The sequence below is a fragment of the Nycticebus coucang genome, chromosome 14, assembly GCF_027406575.1.
Source record: "Nycticebus coucang isolate mNycCou1 chromosome 14, mNycCou1.pri, whole genome shotgun sequence".
NCBI lineage: Eukaryota > Metazoa > Chordata > Mammalia > Primates > Lorisidae > Nycticebus > Nycticebus coucang.
Window position 1 is genome coordinate 67,490,271 of NC_069793.1, and position 21,057 is coordinate 67,511,327.

General features: G+C 45.3%; 1 protein-coding gene across 3 annotated transcripts in view; it reads right to left on the reverse strand.

Annotated features, from left to right (window-relative positions):
- Positions 1-20,434, reverse strand: part of KCNE3 (potassium voltage-gated channel subfamily E regulatory subunit 3) — a 30,896-nt gene extending 10,462 nt beyond the window's left edge. Inside the window, exons 1-4 of one of the 3 annotated variants that reach the window (XM_053561293.1) lie at positions 20,276-20,427; positions 18,781-19,390; positions 13,280-13,401; positions 6,728-8,967 (exon numbers count right to left, since the gene is read on the reverse strand). In XM_053561293.1, the coding sequence (XP_053417268.1) occupies positions 8,610-8,933 (324 nt within the window). In that variant the 5' untranslated portion in view covers positions 8,934-8,967; positions 13,280-13,401; positions 18,781-19,390; positions 20,276-20,427 and the 3' untranslated portion in view covers positions 6,728-8,609. Of the gene's footprint in view, positions 1-6,727; positions 8,968-13,279; positions 13,402-18,780; positions 19,391-20,275 lie in introns of those variants that run through there. The other 2 variants (XM_053561292.1, XR_008374201.1) reach the window with 2 other exon arrangements.
- Between the last annotated feature and the right edge of the window lie 623 nt (positions 20,435-21,057).

Consider the following 21,057-nt stretch of genomic DNA (forward strand, 5'->3'; position numbering starts at 1 on the left):
AACAAGGAGCCCCACAATTTTCATTTTGTACTGGTACTCACAAATTCTGTAACTAGTTCTATGTATCATCATCTCTACTCACATTAATGTAATGAGAGAATATTATTATTTGTGATATATAGATATAAAAGCTGAGAATAAGAAAGGTTAAATGAATTGCTAAAGGTCACATATGGAGTGAATAGTAAAGCCAGGACTTAAATCTAGTCTATCTGGCCCTAAAGCTTTTGTTCTTCCCACTAGGTCAGCTGCCAGTGCAAATGTTCTATGAATCTAAGATTCTTTTGCTCTTTTAAACTACTACTAGATCTGTCTCACTGTTTAAGTAACGGAATAACTGTGTCAATCCCATTCACTGAGTACATGTGTAGCTACATGAATTAATGAGTGATGGACAAAATGTCAGTGAATGAGTGGCTAGGAGACAGGGAGTGAATGGCTAAAGAAGTTAGACATGGAGTCCAGCAAACCTCGTTTTCCCATTTACTGGCCATGTGACCCTGAGTAATCCACTTGACTTCTCTAAGTCTCAATGAGTTCATTTAATCTTAAGTGAAATAATGCATTACCAACACATGGTAATCCCTCAGTACTATTCTTGTATTAACCTGACCAGGCTGTTGCAGGAAAATGAGGCCTGATGGAGAGAAAGAAAAATCCACACCCAAACATTCATGTTTAAAAGAGAAAGGGCTTTATTTCAGCTGGCAGAGCTATGGCAGACTACAGTCCAAAAATGGCCACTCTCCCCAACAGCTCTGTCTTTTCCCTTTTATCTCCAATCAAGAGTTCCTCATCCATGGGTACCCTTCTAATTGGTCAGTTTGAATCAATTAGATTGATTGATTGGAGAAGGTGAGCTCGGCCTTTTACCAAGCGTTAGTTTCCGGGTCCCAGGAAGTTAAGTTTCTGCAAATTCCTAAGAGCTGCCACAGGGATCTTGGTTTTAAGACCCTTCCTTAAGGGAGGAATTTGTAGGTGTGGCCTTGGGCTTCTGTGGTGAGAAGACTTGTGTCTCTCAGACCTTACTTTTCCCCAGTATCTTCTCTCAAGGCTAGATTTGCTGTTGTGATATCAGAGCTATGTAACCCATTTCATTTATTCAATAACAGATAAGTACAAGAACATTGTACTTCTTTTTCTTTTTTTAAGACAAAGCCTCAAGCTGTCGCCCTGGGTAGAGTGCTATAGCATCACAGCTCACAGCAACCTCCAACTCCTGGACTTAAGCGATTCTCTTGCCCCTCCCCTCCCAAGTAGCTGGGACTACAGGTGCCCGCCACAACGCCTGGCTGTTTTTTGGTTGTAGTTGTCATTGTTGTTTGGCAGGCCTGGGCTAGATTCTAACCCACCAGCTCTGGGGGTATGTGGCTGGTGCCTTAGCCACTTGAGCTACAGGCTCTGAGCGAACATTGTATTTCTTTATTTTTTTCTAATTCAAATCAAAGTTTTATTTAATTTAAATCCAATAAAATTTAACTTCATTCCCACCTGCTAGGTTGGTAAAACATGTAATTTCAGAGTTTTTGTGGGATGCAGAAATCCCAGGGCCTTCCCAGTCTACAAAACCTGAATACTATCTTTAGTCTGTTGTAGTTGTGATGAAGATGTTTATTGTCAAGCAGTTATGGACCAGTGAGAAGTATATTGCCTAGTTGCTCAAGGTATTTATTCTTTCATTGTAAAAATGGCCACCAAGAATTCCTTTAGGAGCCATGGTTTGGTATTTATCCCCCAAGTGTCCTTGTACTCATCACTAGAGTACTGGGAGGGCACTAGGAGATAGCCAAGCCAACCATGCTGAGTCTAGGTTTTGTAGAATCCAGCTCTAGGCTCCTTTAATCATCAGAGCTTTGTTTCTCTCAGTCTAACTTGGAAACAGAGACCTCCAAATGTTTTCCCCCTAAGGTAAAGGAAGCTTCCCCACCTAACTAAACTTCCAAATAGTGTATAGAGGAAAATTTCCTTTAAGTCTTTTTTACTAAGTCCACAGTAGAAAGAATTCATGAATTAGCTCACTGAATTACACAATGTCCATGAAGGCTCTTAGGATCCCTTTCTCCCTTGGCCACTATATTTTGCATCTAAGGTGTCTTTTTTTTTTTTTTTTTTGAGACAGAGTCCCACTATGTCACCCTGGGTAGAGTGCCTGGCGTCACAACTCACAGCAACCTCAAACTCTTGGGCTTAAGCAATTCTCTTGCCTTAGCCTCCCAAGCAGCTGGGACTACAGGCTCCTGCCACAATGCCTGGCTATTTTTGTTGCAGTTGTCATTGTTGTTTAGCTGGCCAGGCCCAGTTTTGAACCCACCAGCCTCGGTGTATGTGGCTGGCAGTGTAACCACTGTGCTACAGGCACCGAGCATAAGTTTAGGTGTCTTATCTTTATTACAAACTGGGAAACTGGGGAGAGGGGATAATGGCAGGACCAGACATTATGTTGCTGATTCTCTCCCTTCCTGGGTAAGAAATGTTACACCCAACTGCTTGGAATTCCACATTTCAGATCTTCAGAACCCCTTGGAACATGGAGAACAATGGGTAGGAAACACAGGCTTTGGAGACCTTGATTTAGAGAAATAAGTGTATATGTAATGGCACGGAAGAGTTGCTGCTAGGGTATTAGAACAGGCTAGGACACTGCTGTCCCTGGAATAGGTAAAAGAGAAGGAAGCAATAGGCTAACAAGGTTTTTTCCTAGTGTAGATGATTATGCTGGGTGTCTGCCGGATCAAGGGCAAAATGCTGTAGGCCTGTAGTGCTGGGCCCTCTAGTGGCTAGTTATGTTCAATGAGTATAATGCACACTACTGGTCTCCATTACTGTCTTTTTGGTTTGCTAGAACCCCTGACTGCCTCCATCTGTATTCTGTCATCGCATGCCTCCATCATTACTGACACCAACCTTGGAATAGGCTCAGTATTAGTGAACAGTTGCTGAGGGAGAGATTGATTCCCTTAGAAACAGACTGAGGTGGAAAATTGCATGCGGGTTTGGGGGAGAGTGCTCTTGGGAAATAAGGAAGTGAAGGAGGTGAGGAAGTGAAAGTGGGCAGAGGAAGAAGCTAACTCACAATGTCATGGAAGCCTCAGCTGTCCTATGGTGAGTTCTGGAGCTGAGATGGCCCTTCAGAGTTGTCCCAGATAGAGATAGTGAACCAGTCCACTGGTTTTTGGATCAGTCCATCACTGGTGGTGAGCCACCCCCAGGAGGGTGTGTAACACAGTTCCCTGTGGCCCAGGGCAATGCGTAGCGAAAGATACAGTAGTTCAGCAAATACTGATTTTTCTTCCCTTTTTCTTTCCTGTTCACTAATTGCTGACTCTCTTGTTCCCGGGAGTTTACTCTCCATCACACAGATAGCTCTCTGATTTCATCAGGCAGATCGTGTTCTTGGTTTCTTAGTAATACTTGAAAGAGGATTCTTCTTCCTATACAAGGTTGCCTGAAAGCCTTGCTTTGTCATTTCCTCCTATGCCTAAACCAATATCTTGGATATTACCATTCCAGTGAGAGGAGAAACCAGACTTACAGGTGCCAGGGAAAAAAAGAGCAAAAGTCACACTCCAGGACAGACTTAATTATACCCAAAAGGCTCCCACCCTCACTCCTCATCCCTCTCTCCTATTGAAAACATGATATAATTAAAGTAGCAGAATTTCTTCCTGATTTTTCTTATAGATGTTTTATTTTGACCAGTACTTGGGGAAGTGGGAGGAGGGTATGGTGAAGACCACCAGCTGTCCACCAGAATTGATTCTCTCCTTTTTCTGTAGCAATAGATGTTTGGCTGGGTCATGACTACTCAGATAAGCACCTCATTTGCCAGCTCCCCTTGTAGCCAGTTGTGGCCATGTTGACTAAGCCCCATCAATGGATCTGAGTAGAGATATAGGTAGGTTTTGCCTTGCTTAAGAGTAAATCTCTAGCTCGAGACTTGTATTCTTTCTCTCTCTTTTTCTTTCTCTTTCTTGTATTCTTTCTCTTTTGGTCACTAACCAAAAATACTTCAACAAAAGTAACCTTGGAAGCTACATGTTGAAGATGCCAGTCACTATCCTAGGTCCCTGAATGAGCAGAGGAAAGCCATCCACCTACTTGGAACACTGGCCTTGGACCATATTACATTGGACCTTCAAATCCTGCTAGTTCTTCATATCCTACTACAAATACCACTTCCTTCAAGAAATATCCATGAATACATTCTTCTCCTTGACCAATTGCGTCTGTCCCCGACGATTTCTGGTACTTAGTGATTAGATTGTTTTACTTGGTTCTATTTGGTGTTATTTTTGTTTTTGTTCTTTATTTTATGTGTGTCTCTTGTCTCTCAAACTAGAAGGTGCTCCCAAGCGGTGATACTCCACTTCTACTCCATTTTCCCCAACAGCACAGCTGTAATGGATGCTGAAGGGGCCCCACATGGGCCTCCTTCATAGGTTTCTGTGAGTGTTGGCTGCATCAACTCAGTGGCAACCCTTTCTGCAGAGATATGGTCTCAGCCAAGTGTGAGCACACCTGGGAGGTTACATGCCTTTGTAGGAGCCAGCAGCCAGTAGGCTGCCTAGCAGGGATCAGAAAAGATTGCCGTAAAAGGAAGGGCCAATTCTGTGAAGAAATTTGAGTGCCAGGCCAGGCATGGTGGCTCAGGCCTGTAATCTCAGGCACTCTGGGAGGTTGAAGCAAGTGGATTGCTTAAACTCAGGAGTTTGAGACAGCTTTAGCAAGAACGAGACCTGGTCTCTAAAAAAATTAGCCAGGCATTGCGGCAGGTACCTGTAGTCCCAGATACTTGAGAGGCTTAGGCAAGAGGATTGCTTCAGCCCCAGAGTTTGAGGTTGCCATGAGCTAAGATGCCATGGCACTCTTCTGAGGGTGACAAAGTGAGACTCTCCCTCAAAAAAATAAAAAGAAAGAAAGAAAGAAAGAAAGAAAATTAAACGTCAGAACCTTCCTGAGAAACCAGGCTGTTACTAATCTCCAGCCAAGATCACTTCCTTACTACGCTGTCTACTACCACTGCCCAAGCCTGCAATAGCTCACAGCTGCCACCCTTTGCAAATTGTCCTCAGCTGACCATTACCTCCTTATAACCATCATTCATTCCTCCCTCCCTGGCAGGGTGGCCACACTCGATGACTGACTTTGGGGATACAAAAGGCCAGCAAGAGTGCCTTGGCCTCAGGGGAATGTAATTCTGCCTGTGGTTTACTCCTCACTGTATAACCATTCCCTGTGGGTCAGCCAAAGCTAGATAAGGACCTGAGACACACTTTGACTCTTTCCCTTTTTTTTTTTTAATCTACTTTGCTCTCTTTTTTGCAAGTTTTTCCTGAAAAGTGCATCCCATCAATAAATGTGTCTATTTCAAGGAGGAAATAGACAGTTTCAAACAACTGGAGTTAATCCTCTGCCATCATTTCCTCAAATCACGTTCTCCTTCATTTCTGAGGACTTCTCAGATCCACACTCTGAATTGTGTGTGCCATGGGAGATAAGTTGAGTTGAAGGCATGTAAAAGGCACTAGATCAAAAACATCTGGGCTCTTTTGAGGTCATTGTAAGGAATACCTGCTACATAGGGTTGTTATGAGGATTTTAAAAGCTTAATGAGCTCAAGTGTATAAAATGCTTAGACCAATGCCTGACATGGAGTGATTGCTTAGTGCAGGGATTTCTTTGATCTTTTTGTTTACTTATGTATTCCGAGTGTGCCTAGGTGAATGTTTGGTACCTAGTAGCCACTCAATCAGTATCTGTTGATAATTGAAGCTTTGCTCTGAGAACACAAGGTGACATGCTAGGATTTGGTCAGCAGAGGGCAGAAGCCATGCAGAAAAAGCTCCTAGGGACTGAGCGAGATAGCAGGACAGAACTTACACAAATGGCAGAGTAGTGCTTGCATTGTAAAATAGAATGTTTACATTTTACCCCCTTAAGATTCCAGAATTTTATTTTGTCCAACTCTGGGTGTGTGCAATGAGATATACTGAGCTTCTACTTTGTGAATTCAGAGCAATAGATTATTCCAGGCACCAAGATCCCTGAAGTTGCCCTGTTGTCTGTAGCTTCTCTTTTGAACTTGTGAGCTGCCCCATACTCCTTTCATAAACCCCCTTTCATACTTATGCTAATATACATACATTGGGTTTCTATAAATTGCAAGCAACAAAATTCATATTATTTTATTATTAAGTTCTGTGAGTGTGAAGGGGCGCCTCTTCCCAGATGGGGGGACACCAAAGTCATAGTGTGGCCACATTGCACTTGCTTCCTGCTTGTCTCCCCAACTGACCTGCTCTCTCCAGGAGCATGTTCCCCCTCCTTTCTCCTCCAAGTCTCCCTTGTTCTGTTCCTTTTATTGGTTCTTCCTGTTTAGATCTGTCCAATCTTTCAAAGCCCAGTTCAAGTTCTCCCTCCGTCTGACTCCTCTAGATCTCTTGAGTCTCATTTCTCAAGATCCTTACAGCATTCATCATCTGACCATTCACTCTACACTCAACTGCATTTCATATTTTATTTGGGAGTTTGGGTTGGGTGGTCTCTAAAGTCCTATCAGCTATAGGCTTCTGAATCTGTTGTCTTCCCATATGTTACATCTTCCCATACGTTACATCTTCTTCCTTAAGAAGAGAGGAGAAAGAGCTTGAGTGCACATGGGGGTCAGCACAGATTTGCAGAGTCAACATAACTGTTTAGGAGAGCAAATGTGTTCCGTGACCCTCCATTCAAGAAACACATAGGGATTTATTTTTATTTGTTTCAAAGCAGAAGTAGCTTTTTTCCTTTTTTTATACAAGTAACATATTCGTGGTCAAGTGAGTCAAATGTTACATAAATTTATAAATTGCAAAGGAGAAATCACCCATAACCCTATTCATCAGAGATAACTGCGATCATAATATTCTGAGTTCTGCTATACACAAATATGTACATAGTATGTTTCAGTGGGGCCTTCAGAGAACCACTTGGATATACCTTAAACTGAAATTGGACAAACCCAGAACAGTGGATGGTTCCAGCCTGGGATTTGGGGTAAGTAGCTTGTGAAGTATTCACCAGCATACTGCACATATTAGGTTGAACCATACGAAAGTCTGAGATTTAGCTGCTGTTGATCTACAAATTCAGTAATTTCAAGTAGTTCGATCTAATGCATGCAAAGCCTAGAATGTCAGAACTGATACAGGCCTAGAGGCTTTTAAGTACATTTCATTTTGTTGAAGAAAAAAAGGATCAGAAAGAAGTGTCCAGTGTAAGATCATACGCCACATTGGTGGTAGAATCAGGATTAGTTCTCTTTCTACTGAACCATGTACCTGCCTTTCATACTCTTCTTCTTTTAAAATAACAATCTTCTAAGTGTTATCATAATCTTCTAGATGCAGATTTCAGTTTGTATCAGAAAATTTCTCATAGGACTAAAATCAAAATTTAGAGGTAGCTTAGTCCCCTTAACTAGAGATATGGCTGGGAAAGGCCCTGTGACTTGGCTCAAGAGGTACACGAACAATGGAGCTAATAAGGCTCAACGTTCAAGGCCCTGACCCACATAGGCCCCTTCTTAAGGTCTTGGCAAGGGCCATTTTAACATGGTGATATATTTTGTAATATTTACAAAAGTAAGATACCATTGAATGAGGGCTGAGAGTGGCGGCTCATACCTGTAATCCTAGTACTCTGAGAGGCCAAGGTAGATTGCTTGAGCTCAGGAGCTCAAGACCAATCTAAGCTACAGTGAGACCCTGTCTCTAAAAATAGCTGGGTTTTGTGGCAGACACTTGTAGTCCCAACTACTCAGAAGGCTGAGACAAGAGAATTGCTTGAGCCCAAGAATTTGAGGTTGCTATGAGCTATGATACAGCCATGAGTGCTCTACCAAGGGCAACAAAGTGAGACTCTGTCTCAAAAAAAAAGATACTTTTGAATTATTTCTCTGAAAGAGAATCTCCAGAATTGTATAAGCTTCAGGCCGGGATCCACTCCTGTATGGCACAGAGCTCTGGAAAGCACTAGGCAAGGAGACTAGAGTTCCTGGGTTCCACACGGCACTACTCTGGCCCAGATGGGGCACTGGCCCTGCTTTACTTACTCATGGCAGGATTGGGAGGGTGAATGACAGGGTTAAAATTACAAATGTTAAATGTGTTGAAATGTGAACAAATATAAATAAGTAATGTTACTCAGATTTCCTATCTGTGATGTGGGATAATGTCACTGCTTCTCATGACTGTTGAAGATAACATTAAAAACTATGTCCCCAGAGCATCTTCCCATTTTATTTTCCTCTGCTACAACTTTCTCTTCTTCTTTCTCTAACCTCCGGTTCCCTTAAATTCCAGCCATAGGACCAGGTATTGGTCATTTTCTTTTGCTTTTCTCTATGTTTTTTCATGCTTCTAGTATTCATAAAGTCTATCTTTGCCTTGAAAAAATCCTTATCCGAAAGGCCCAGGTCTGCCAGCCCTCCCACCCCAGTGATGACCTCCCTTTGCACCGTTTCTTATTGGTCTTGCACTGAGGCTTGATGTGGTCCCATAGCTGAGTTCTGGAGGCAACAGGAGTGATCGCTAGGTGTCTTGATCTTCCACATCCCCGGCCTCCTCACGTTAGATCATAGATATGCGGTTCTTGATGTACACATGGTAGGGGTCACTTTGCTTGTCCACTTTGCGTGAGCGAGTGTATCCCAGGATGAGGCTGCCCACAGTGACAGCAAACAGGAACATGACAAAGAGAATGTACATGTAGGAGTTGTCATCACGGCCAGGTAGGCTGGCCCGCCGTTCCTCAGTCTGGTTTTCTGGCCCTGGCCCTGACCCTGGTACTGTCTCCGGCCGACAGAGCAAATTGCTATGAAGAGTGGCATTCAGAGCCTTCAGCACAGCATGCAGGCTCTCGTACCAGGTCTCAGTCCTATTGGTGGTCTCCATAGAGACTGAGGTGGAAGAAAAATCGGAGGATGCTCTGGTGGGGAGGGAAAAGAAAGAGGGGATGGCTTCTGTTACCTGCAGCTTGACTGTTCTCCCCCCTCCTCAGATCCCAGCTCAAATGCCAGCGTCATACTTATTTTAACTTCTTGTGTACTTGTTTGTTTTCTCCACTAGACCACAAGCTCAATGAAGGCAAGGATATATCTGTTTTAATCGAGCACTTATGAGAGTACTCAACAGATACTCAATAAATACATGTAGAATAAAGACTTCCCTGATCATTGTAATCCACATTCATCTCTCCTTTCTTTGGATTCTATAAGTCACTGGACTTTAGGTTAGAAGGACCTTAGGAATTATTTAACTAGTTCCTTCAATTTTATACAAGAAACTGAGACCCAGAGAGATATACCAGATTACATGGTATAGTAGAGGTACAGCCAAGATAGAAAACACTGTTCTTCGATGGTCAGCTCAAAGCTCCTTCTACTTCACTAGCTCTCAGCAGGACTGTATAGCACCATTAGAAGACATTCATCAGAACTCTCCTTCAACATGGTTCTTTTTATGGACTCCACAGACACTATTTATAAGATGCTTGGAGATGGCTTAGTTTTCACCCTACCTAGAGGCCAGAAGCTAAATCATTTGGCCTCTCAAGCATCCTATGTCCCAAACATTCCAAGTATTACTAGCTATTTGGGGAAATTCTGTTGGAAGGAAGGTGGCATGGGGAACAAAGGGAGGGTGGTGACCACTGCAGGCACTGGACAGAAGAACAGGGGTTGGGGTGTGAAAGGGGTAGTCAGTCTGGTTTGGAGTTTACGTGATGCAGAAAGAAAAGACACAGTCACCTTAACTATCTATCCTGCCTTCAAAACAAAGCCACAATAATAGGTAATAACAAATGTTCCTTTTCCTTCCTCTCCAAGAGCCTTAGTCTATAATAATAAAAAAAAAAAAAAAAAAAAAAAGCTTGTGGCGGGCGCCTGTAGTCCCAGCTGCTCGGGAGGCTGAGGCAGGAGAATCGCTTAAGCCCAGGAGTTGGAGGTTGCTGTGAGCTGTGTGAGGCCACGGCACTCTACCGAGGGCCATAAAGTGAGACTCTGTCTCTACAAAAAAAAAAAAAAAAAAAAAAGCTATCCTGACACAAACTTGCATCTTTGTTTTTTTAAAAACCATATGTCATTCTCTTTAAACAAGGCTCCACACTTATTTCCTTCAGGAAGCTTCCATCCAGCAATCCCCGCCTCTCAACCATCCTCCACAAAGTTTATCGTTGCAGCCTTCCCTGACTTCAGCACTTACATGTAATGCAATGTGTGGCTGTCCTCTTGTTTGTGCTAAGGGTATCATTAGACCACATGGTTCTGGTCAGCGGGGCTATGTCTCTCCCCAAGGTCTAGGGGACTACACTGAGACTGGCTGGTGTTCTGTTCTTAGGGGACTGCCCTAAGACTGGACAGAGGCCTGCCCAAGACTGGCTCTCAATGGTCTCCAGTAAAGACGTCCACTTTCAGGACTTCTCTATAGGCCAAGCACTCACATTTCACTGACTAGTTCCTAAGTCCTCCATCTAATTACAACTGTCAACAACCCAAAATTAGCAAGCATGATTATTAACCATACATCTCTCCACCAGAAAAAATGATACTTCTGACCATGATAAACATTCATGAACAAATCTAGGTGTGCGGGCTCATGCCTGTAATCCCAGGACTTTGGGAATCCAAAGCAGGAGAATTGCTTGAGCCCAGGAGTTCAAGACCAGTCTGGGCAACATAGCAAGATCCCATTTGTAAAAACAAAAATTTTTTAAATACCTTGGTGTGGTAGTGTGTACCTATAGGTCCAGCTACTTAGGAAACTGAGGCAGGTGGATCACTTGAGCCCAGAAGGTCAAGGTTGCGGCAAGCTATGATCATGCCTCTATACTCCAGCTCCAGCCTGAACAAGAAAGCAAGAGCCTATCTCTTTAAAAAAAATTCATGAGCAGCTTTCTGAATGCAGAAGTTGTGGAGATGAATCCAAATAATACAGCAATCACCTAGGACTGGCCCATGTTTCATGCAAGACCTTTTGGCCCTCTGCTATCTGGTACTTGTGCAATCTTGTTTGGATGGAGGAGGGGAAAAAATAAGAGTTCACAGAGTTAAAATACAGGTAGTATAAGTTCTCTCATCCACTATTCCAATCCTCAGGTAAGAAATGTGTGCCCTGTGTGGGCCAAGGGCAGGTGGAAGCATCACAGTGAAATGAATGACTCAATGTGTCTTTCAGTCAGTCATCATTTATCTGGGGCAGGCCATGTGCTGGGAGCTCAGAGAGGCTCATATCCAGGCCCTCTACTCAGGTGCTCACGGCCAGCTCCAATACAATGCAGGGGACAAGCCGGAAGCTACTGAGGCTAAAAGGAGGAAGTGATGAGTTCTGATTTTGTCTTAGAGAATGTTCACACTGATGGGACACATTTGAGTTGGATCTTGAGGGGTTTTTAGGAAGAAGAAAAGGCCAGAGAAGGAAGCAGGTGAGCAAAGGCATGCCAACAAGTGCATAAAATGTTTAGAAGAATAGAAAGTAGCATAAAGAAGGTGGAGTATAAGATGCTTAGAAGGATAAGATGGGATGTGTGACAGGAAAGATTGGCAGGAGCCAGGTCCTAAAGGACCTTGAGTACCATGTTGTAGTTGGGGATGGCTTTTTTATTTCTTTATTTTTTATTTTAGTAGAGACATGGTCTCTGTCACCCAGGCTGGAGTGCAGTGGTATGTTCATAGCTCACTATAGTCTCAAACTCCTGGACTCTAGCAATCCCCTTGCCCCAGCCTCTCAAGTAGCTGGGACTACAGGCATGTGCCACCATGCCTGGCTAATTTTTAAGTTTGTTAAAGAGAAGGGGTCTCACTGTGTTTCCCAGGCTAGCTTTAAACATATGGCTTCAAGCAATCCTCCCACCTTGGCCACTCAAAGTGCTAGTGTACAATGTGAGCTACCAGATCCAACCTGGAACATTATTTTTAAAGGGGATAAAATGATCATATCCATGCTTAGAAAGGACACTCTAGCTGTTATGTGGACTGAAGCAGACAAGAACTGAGGCCCAGCTACTAGGGTCTTAAAATAGTTCGGATGCTGATTTCTGAGCCAAGGCAGAGGGAATGACAATGTAGGGGGCAGATGTGAGATGTGAGGAGGGAATGGTTAAGGTAAGGCTTGAAGGAGGAAGGGGCCTCGGACAATTTTACAGGAAGACAACAAGCAGACAGTGTATCTGAAGAAGCCCACTCTGAGGGAAATAAGTCACTTTCCCTGTTTGGGCTTCGGTTTCCTCGTCTATCAAAAAAGATCATCATCATGAGTTGTCATACAATAGGTATAGAGTTTCAGTTCTGCAAGACGAAAAACTTTTAGAGATCTACTGCACAACGATATGAATATAGTCAATACTACTGAGTATACACTTAAAATGGTTAAGATGGTAAATTTTATGATATGTGGGGGGTTTGTTTGTTTTTGAGAACAGGGTCTCACTAGGTCACCAAGGCTAGAGTGGTGTCATCATAGCTTACTGCAACCTCAAACTCCTGGGGTCCAGCTATCCTCCTGCCTCCTCAGCCTCTCAAGTACCTGGGAATATAGGTGCATGCCACCACACCCAGCTAATTTTTCTAATTTTCTGTAGAGATGGGATCTCACTTGTGCTCAGGCTGGTCACAAACTTGTGGCCTCAAGCAATTCTCTCCCCTCAACTTCGCAGAGTGCTAGGATTACAAGTGTAAGCCATTGCACCTGGCCTATATTATGCATTTTTTTTTTACTGCAATTAAAACACCCCAAAAAGATTATCACCCCTGTCCTGCCTCCCTCAAGGCTTGCTGTGAGCACGTGATTTATTATGTTGAAGATTTAAAAATTTTTTTCGTTTTTGAGAAGCAAATATGCATATACAGAAAGAGAAAGAAAAAAGAAAAGAAAGAGAGAGAGATAGAGAAAGAAAGAATGAAAGAAAGAAAGAAGGAAGGAAGGAAAGGAGAAAGGAAAGAAAGAAAGGAGGAAAGAAAAGAAGGGAACGAAGAAAGGAAGGGAACGAAGAAAGGGAAGGAAAAAGAAAGGAAGGAAGAAAGGAAAGGGAAGAAAGAAGGAAATAGAAAAAGGAAAGAAAGGAAAAAAGAAAGAAAAGAAAGAAGGAAAGAAAGAAAGGAAGGAAGGAAGAAGGAAAGGAAGGAAAGACCTTATTCTAGTGCTCCTTCCCAGGGCAGTCACTATTACCAGTTTCTTAGATATTATTGAAGAGGGGTTTTAACTGACAGGGGAGAGGGACGGCAATTGCAATCTGAAAAACTCACCAAACAGCAGGCAAATTCACTGTTCTAAGTCAGCTTCAGGAATTTTCTTGTGGATGCCCTCAGGCTCCTCAACCCCTCACTTCTGGGGTCTCAGTGACATCAGGAGTTGGGAAGGTGCAGAGCTGAAAAACAGGGGAAAGGCAGAAAAGGAAGAAACTGGACGTACAGGACAAACTTCAGAACCAGGGTGGATCGCTCAAGGCCAGGCCGCAAAGTTGTGCAATAGTCCTGCTGTGGCTCTGACCCCTTCCCGCTGCCCCTCCCCTTCCTGCAACAGCTGGGTCAGGCCAGCCTGGAGTTGCAGTTATAAGAATTATGCAGTGGCCAAGACTGTATGATCACTGTCCCCCCAATGCCAGGCTTACAATGTCTTAACTGGGTGACTTCAGGAGAAACTTCAGTTTAATATATGGTCTCACTCAGGGACCAGGTAATGGTGCTGAAAACATTCCTTTTTCTCAGGCACCTTAGCTTTTTGGAATCCCAGGGGAATGAAGTGAGTGGTAGAAAGGCAGTCGGCAGTTGGGTTGATACTTTATATAGGAACAAATGGAATATTACCCCTCAACCTATTTGGATAGTCATGGTCTCAGAATTCACACAATTATCTGTAGCATGGTTAGTTGTGAAAATTAAAGAATATTATGCAGTGCTTGGCACTAGCACTCTGCAGATGGTAGTGTTTTTATTGTTGTAGACCAGAGGCTGGAAGGGCCTTCTGAGTCCATCTAGTCTAACATCCTCATTTCACAGTGAAGAAAATGGAAACCCAGAGAGCTTATTCAGCTATTATTTGTATGACTTCAGGCATGTGACCTCCATTTTCTGGGCCTCAGCTTCTATCTGCATTTGTAAAATGCAGGTGTCTGGATTAGCTCTAACACCGGTGACAATGCGAATCATAGACCCATGCTGTGAGATTGGGGGAGATTAAGAGAGGCTGGTGGGGGAAGCAATTTGGGGCTTTCTACAGTCTCTCAAATCCAAGGATAAAGAAGGCTGCAGACTTTTTCATTGAGGGTTAAGACGCTTCTGAGCCCTGGGACTGACTTACTCCTAATCTTCAGTCTAGAGAAACCGAGGGCTAGATCAGTTGACTTGTTCATTTTTCCTCTTAACAGCTCATCTGCTGGGATGATCTAGCCTGGGGAGGAGAAAGACTGTGTGGGACAAAGGAGTACATAGTAGTGCAGAGGGTAGGGTGGGCTGTGAGGTGGGATTCAGTGCAGGGAACAGACATTCATTAACCTCTCTGGCTAGACCAGGATTTTTTTGGTGGTGGGGGGGCGGGGTTGAGGGCCTGGGTGTAAGGGCATTCTGTTTAGGTCAGGAGAGGCAGAGAGCTGATGAAGGGACAGGTTGATTCTCTATGATCTGCTTCTGGACCTCAAGTCAGGACCTGGCAGTCAGCAACATTGGGAATTTTGCTCCTCTTTCTGAACTCCTTGGCTTCCCTCTACAGGAGGGTCACTGGTTACAAAGCTGCTTGCATAGGGGAGACAGAGCTCCTGCCCTGGAGAGGCCTTGACTTGAAACAGGAGAATAGAACAGTTAGGAAGGAAGGTGAACACTTGAAGAGCAAGCTGAAAGAGATTTTAATGATCACCTACCCTGTTTCCCTGAAAATAAGACAGTGTCTTATTTTAAGGTGTGCTCCCAAAGATGCGCTAGGTCTCATTTTCAGGGGACATCTTATCTTTCCTGTAAGTAGGTCTTATTTTCGGAGGATGACTTATTTTCAGGGAAACAGGGTAGAATCTAGATTCTAGGCCAGTCCCTCCATTTTGTAGATCAGGACACTCTTCTGAGGCTCAGAAAGGAGAAATGACTAGTTCAAAATGGCATGGCTTATATGTAGCAGAACTCAGACCAGAAGGCAGATCTTTGGGGAGCTGCTCAGTGCTCTTGCCACTACAAATGGCAATGTTCCCTTGCATCTGAGCTGCTTATCAGACCAAATACAGCCTGCTGGTGGTCACGGGCTATCATTTCCTCTAACCCCAGCACTACTGCCTCTTCCTGCACTGTGGATTCTCCTCAATCTTAGTCAAGGATCCAGTGGAGGGGGAAGTTGGTAAGTTTTGGAGGAGTTAGCCTTGCTTTATGGTCCTGTCTCCCATGGCCCCTCCTGCTCTAGACCTGCTCTGAGCCTCTGGAAGAGCCAGGCTCACTCTCTTCCTCCACATTTGGTTCCTGCTATTTTCCTCACTTTATGTTCTCACTAACTATACTTGCCTTGAACTGTCTAACTTGCAACACTGTGATCTCAAGGATAAACCGGCTTTCTTAGTGGATTTTCTTTCAGGTTTCTCTCGAGAAAAATGAAATTCCACTTGGGTTCTATTTTAGCTACTCTTTCAGAATGTATGTCTTACATGTCTGGAAATGAGGTTCAGAGAGGCAGGTGGGAAAGGGCACATAAAGGAGGTAGGGGGTCCAAAGACAACTCCTGGGATGCACAATTTTGCCCTTGCCACCTGGACTGGAGAGCGGGTAGAGTAGGAGAGGACTAGCAGGAGTAGAGCTTAATATCTAGATGGAAGGACACAGGAATACAATCTGAGCTCAGGGGGATCTTAATGATCATGTTGTTGGTGCAAACTCCTCGTTCAACCAGTAGAAAAATAGACCTCCCACCACCAAGAAAATCATTTGTTCAAGATCTCACAGCCCAGTTGTGGCAGAGTAGGGACCAGAAACCAGGTATGTAGACTCCCTCCTCTCCCCCAGATCGTCCTATTACAAGTTTGCCTGTAGGACAACATCTAAAACTCTTCTGATTATCATTCAAGCTCCTTTGCATGTGACTCTGCCACTGGCCCTATCCCCTTAACAGCTCTTCCCCAGTGCTCTGTTCTCATGATACTGAGCTGCAGGCTATTCTCCAAACATTTTTTGCTTGTACACCTTTTGCCTTTGCTCATGTTGTTTTCTTAAGTAGGAATGATCTTTTTATCTACCTGACAAATTCCTACTCATCCTTTAAGACCCAGCTCCAATGTCATTCTCTTTTTTTTAATTTTTTTTGAGACAGAGTCTCACTTTATCACCCTCTGTAGAGTGCTGTGGTGTCACAGCTCACAGCAACCTCCAACTCCTGGGCTTAGGCGATTCTTTTGCCTCAGCCTCACGAGTAGCTGGGACTACAGGTGCCTGCCACAACGCTCGGCTATTTTTTTTGTTGCAATTTGGCCAGGGCCGGGTTTGAACCCACCACCCTCAGTATATGGGGCCAGCACCCTACTCACTGAGCCAGAGGCGCCGCCCCAATGTCATTCTTTATAGACCCTCTCCTGATACAACTCCTTCCTCACTCCCTAGCCAATTAGTCTCTCCTTCTTGTCTGTTCTCAAAAGCACTTTGAACAAAGCCCTATCAGAGCACTGTGCTATACTGAAATTGTGTGTGTGCACTGTGAGGTATGACGCAGGGACCTGTGCCTTATAACATTTCTTTATTCCTCAGGCCTGATACATAACATGAACTCAAAAGAGTAAACAAATCAATGCTTCTTCTATAAAAACATCCCCTCTCCAGCATGTGTAGAGGGAATGCGTTCATGAAAAACAGTTTACTTAAAAAGCAACCTCAGGGGCGGCGCCTGTGGCTCAGTGAGCAGGGCGCCGGCCCCATATACAGAGGGTGGCGGGTTCAAACCCAGCCCCTGCCAACCTGCAACAAAAAAATAGCCGGGCGTTGTGGCGGGCGCCTGTAGTCTCAGCTGCTCAGGAGGCTGAGGCAGGAGAATCGCCTAAGCCCAGGAGTTGGAGGTTGCTGTGAGCTGTGTGACGCCACGGCACTCTACCAAGGGCAATAAAGTGAAACTCTGTCTCTACCAAAAAAAAAAAAGCAACCTCAGTGGGGCCAGGCATGGTAACTCATCCCTATAATCCTAGCACTTTGGGAAACTGAGGTAGGAAGATCCCTTGAGCTTAGGAGTTAAGACTAGCCTGAGCAAGAGTGAGACACGTCTCTACTAAAAATAGAAAAAAAATATCCAGGTATCATGGTGAGCACTTGTAATCCCAGTTACTCAGGAGGCTGAGGCAGAGGAATCACTCAAACCCAGGAGTCTGGGGTTTCTGTGAGCTAGGCTGATGCCACAGTACTCTAGCCTGGGCAACAGAGTGAGACTCTGTCTCAAACAAACAAACAAACAAAAAAGGCTGGACACAATGGCTCACACCTGTAATCCTAGCACTCTGGGAGGTCAAGGTAGGTGGATCACCTGAACCTGGGGGTTTGAGACCAGCCTGAGCAAGAGGGAGACCCATCTCTACTTAAAATAGAAAAACTAGCCTGGTGGGCACCATAGCACCACAGCAGGAGCCTATAGTCCCAGCTACTCTGTCTGCTGAGGCAACAGAATTGCTCAAGCCCCAGAGTTTGAAGTTGATTTGAGCTATGACACCATGGTACTCTGAGAGAGTGAGACTCTGTCTCAAAAAACAAGAACAACAATAACAAAAAAACCTAAATGGCAGGCCCATACAGATTCCACTTGGACCAAGGAAGGGGATGTTCAAAGAAGTGAGGTGGGGTAAGTCAGAGGAGGAAGAATTCTAAGCCTTCTTTGGAAGCCCAGACACTCCCTGCACCCCTTTAATCCAAAGGGCAAATATTCTTGGCCCCAAAATTCCAGCATTGGCTTTGCAACCCTGTTCCTTGTGTATCTACCCGGGGTGTGGCAATACACACCCATCCACCACACACATACAGTCCAACTCCTGATCACTCAGCCTGTGATCTGCCTTTCAAGTGTGCTTTTCATGATTCCAATCTTGTCTGAGTGACCTTGAACAGTGTATTTACTTCCTCTGAACCTCATCTATAAGATGGGGATAATTATCCCTGCCCTGCGTACCTCACATGGGAACAGGAGAAGACAATAGATGGGAAAGTATTTCAAAAATTGCAAACATATGAGATAATTATTGAGCAGTCTGATCACACTGTTTCCTTTTCTGTGGCCACAACCTTCCCCACATATTATCAAGAATAGCCACTCCTTATTCCCCTCTCCTCACCCCAGCTCTCCTACCCTCAGAAGAAGCCAGAAGTTTGTCTTTCTTTCTTTTTCTTTTCTTTTTCTTTCTCTCTCTCCCTTCCTTCCCTCTTCTTTTTTCTTTTTTGAGACAGTCTCACTTTGTCACCCTTGGTGGAGTGCTGTTGCATCATAGCTCACAGTAACCTCAAACTCTTGGGCTCAAGCAATCCTCCTGCCTCAGTCCCCCATATAGTTAGGAGGGACTACAGGCACCCACCACAATGCCCCACTATTGTTAGAGTCTTGCTCTTGCTCTTGCTCAGGCCAGTCTCAAACTCCTGAACTTAGGTGATCCACCCGTCTCAGCCTCCCAGAATGCTAGGATTACAGAGGTGAGCCGCCAGGCCCAGGCAAGCCAGAAGGTTCTTACTACTCTTCTTGATTCTCAGAAACCTCATCTCCTTCAGAAGCCCTTCTTGTTTTCCACCCTCTGATCATCCTTGCAGTATCTTACCATTTAGGGGTACTCTTCTGTAGTTCTGTAGCTGGTGGAGAACACAGCAGAAGGGAAGTCAAGAGACTGGGTTTCTGCTCCTATTTTGCCAACATATCTAGCCCTGTGTCTTGATTAAGTCACTTTTCCACTCTGCGCTTCATTTTCCTCATCAGTGAGATGGAGTTTCTTGCCTTGTGTTAGATATTTTGAGCACCCAGACATTAAATTTATGGATATGTTTTCAGAAGTGTGGAGTGAATGAGAATATTGCTGGTTATCATTTCAAAAAGTCAATAAAATTTGAAGGCCGGATGCAGTAGCTTATGTCTGTAATCCTAGCACTCTGGGAGGCCAAGATAGATGGATTGCCTGAGCTCACAGGTTCAAGACCAGCCTAAGCCAGAGCGAGACTTCATCTCTAAAAATAGCTAGGTGTTGTGGGGAGCTCACAGGTTCAAGACCAGCCTAAGCCAGAGCGAGACCTCGTCTCTAAAAATAGCCAGGTGTTGTGGCGGGCGCCTGTGGTCCTAGCTACTGGGGAGGCAAGAGGATCACTTGAGCCCAAGAGTTTGAGATTTCTGTAAGCTATGATGCCAGGGCACTCTACGGAGGGCGACAAAGTGAGATTCTGTTTCAAAGAAAAAAAAAAAAAGTCAAGAAAATCTGAAAAGCAGTTCCCATGCCTCTTGCCACTGATAAAAGTGGCTGGATGCCAGGAGATAATACGGGGCTTATGCATTTGCAATGTCCTTTTGTAGGTGACATGGAGCCCTGGGTAGGGGTGAGGAAAATTGGGTTCTAGTTCTGTCTGGTCCCTGGGGTTAGCCATCTCCCCTGAGGCCTCAGTTTCCTTATATGCAAATTGGTAGGGACCAGGGAGGGAGGATTTAGGAAATAACTCCTGAACTCAATTTACTTTCTAGATAAAAGGTCCAGTTCCTCTTTCCAACCTCATGTCCCATGGGGTATGAGGCCCATTTTACAGACCATGACCCGGAAAGACAGCTGGCACGGAGCAGGTGGATGAATGGCACAGGTTTACACAACCTGAACTACAGCCCAAGTCTCCTGATTCCTCGCCTAGACCTCCGTTAAGTGGGAGCTGGAGGAGATGCCTTTGGGAGTTCCCACCTTCCCCGCACTGGCTGCGTTCTGGGGTGTCATTTCTGCGTGCGCACCGCTGCGGACCCGCAGGTGTTCGCCTACGTATCTGTTGAGTGTGGAGGAGCTTTTTTTGTAGCGGTCCTGAGATGCCTGGGAAGCCATTGTAAGCTCGCATGATTTCCAAGCAGGACGTGCAAAGAGCCCAGCTCTCCACTCCCACGTGGTGCCCCAGGATCCCTGTGCCCAGCCCGGGGGAATATCCACTCGGTGTCTGAGGCGCCCTCGACCTCGAGTCCTTAGCGGTCTCAAGGAGAACACAATCTGGCGGCCCTCGGAAGGGAGGCGGGAAGACCCCTCATTTCTACTCCCTCTGCAGCTCAGCCTTCCCAACTCTGCAGATGTGCCTTACCTGCCTCTCAGCAAGGCTCCGAGGGCGCCCGTTTGCCCGCTGGACTCGGCGCCCTGTGTTCAGGGTGGCCCGGGTACTGCGCCCCTATGCGCTGGGCAGGGGCCCCGCACCGCCCCGCGCCCTCCTGGCTCTGCGATCCCATCCGCTCTCGGCTCCCTTTTCCCTCCTCCAGGGCGTCCCCTCCCACGGCCCTGCCCGCCCCGCCCGGCCCCTAACACACCCACTACTGCCCCCGCAGGATCGGCGCCTCCGCCCAGCTCCTTGGCCTCACCGGCTGTGGGCTCCGACCCTTCCGTCCCCTGCAGAGCTTGCTTCCTGGACCTGAGACCAAGCGTCTGTCACTCAGCTTTGCCTGGGCTGGCTCAGCATGAGGCCGATCTCCAGGTGCTGGTGGAGTCAGCCTGTGCCCCTGTGTGGCTCTATGGTGGTGGTGGTGGTGGGCAAGGCACTGTTCCTCACCAGGTCTTGGCCTGGCTGTCAAATAGGTACAGTTTCTACATGCACTCTTCACAGGCATTAAGACCTTGGGACCTTAGAATCCAAAATATTAAAACCCGAGGGTCACTAGAGAAATCATCGATTGGAACTGACAAAAACCCTCTTTTCTTGACAGGATGCAGAGACCCAGATAGAAAGAAGGAAAATCCCCCTGGTGGCAGAGCTCAGACTCATCACCCTCTCTCTATAGCCTCTGCAGATGCCTCATTCCACCAAGCCTCACCAGTCCCTCATATGCCTGACCAATCTGTGTCCAGCCACACCTAACTCACAGCTCTGTCCCA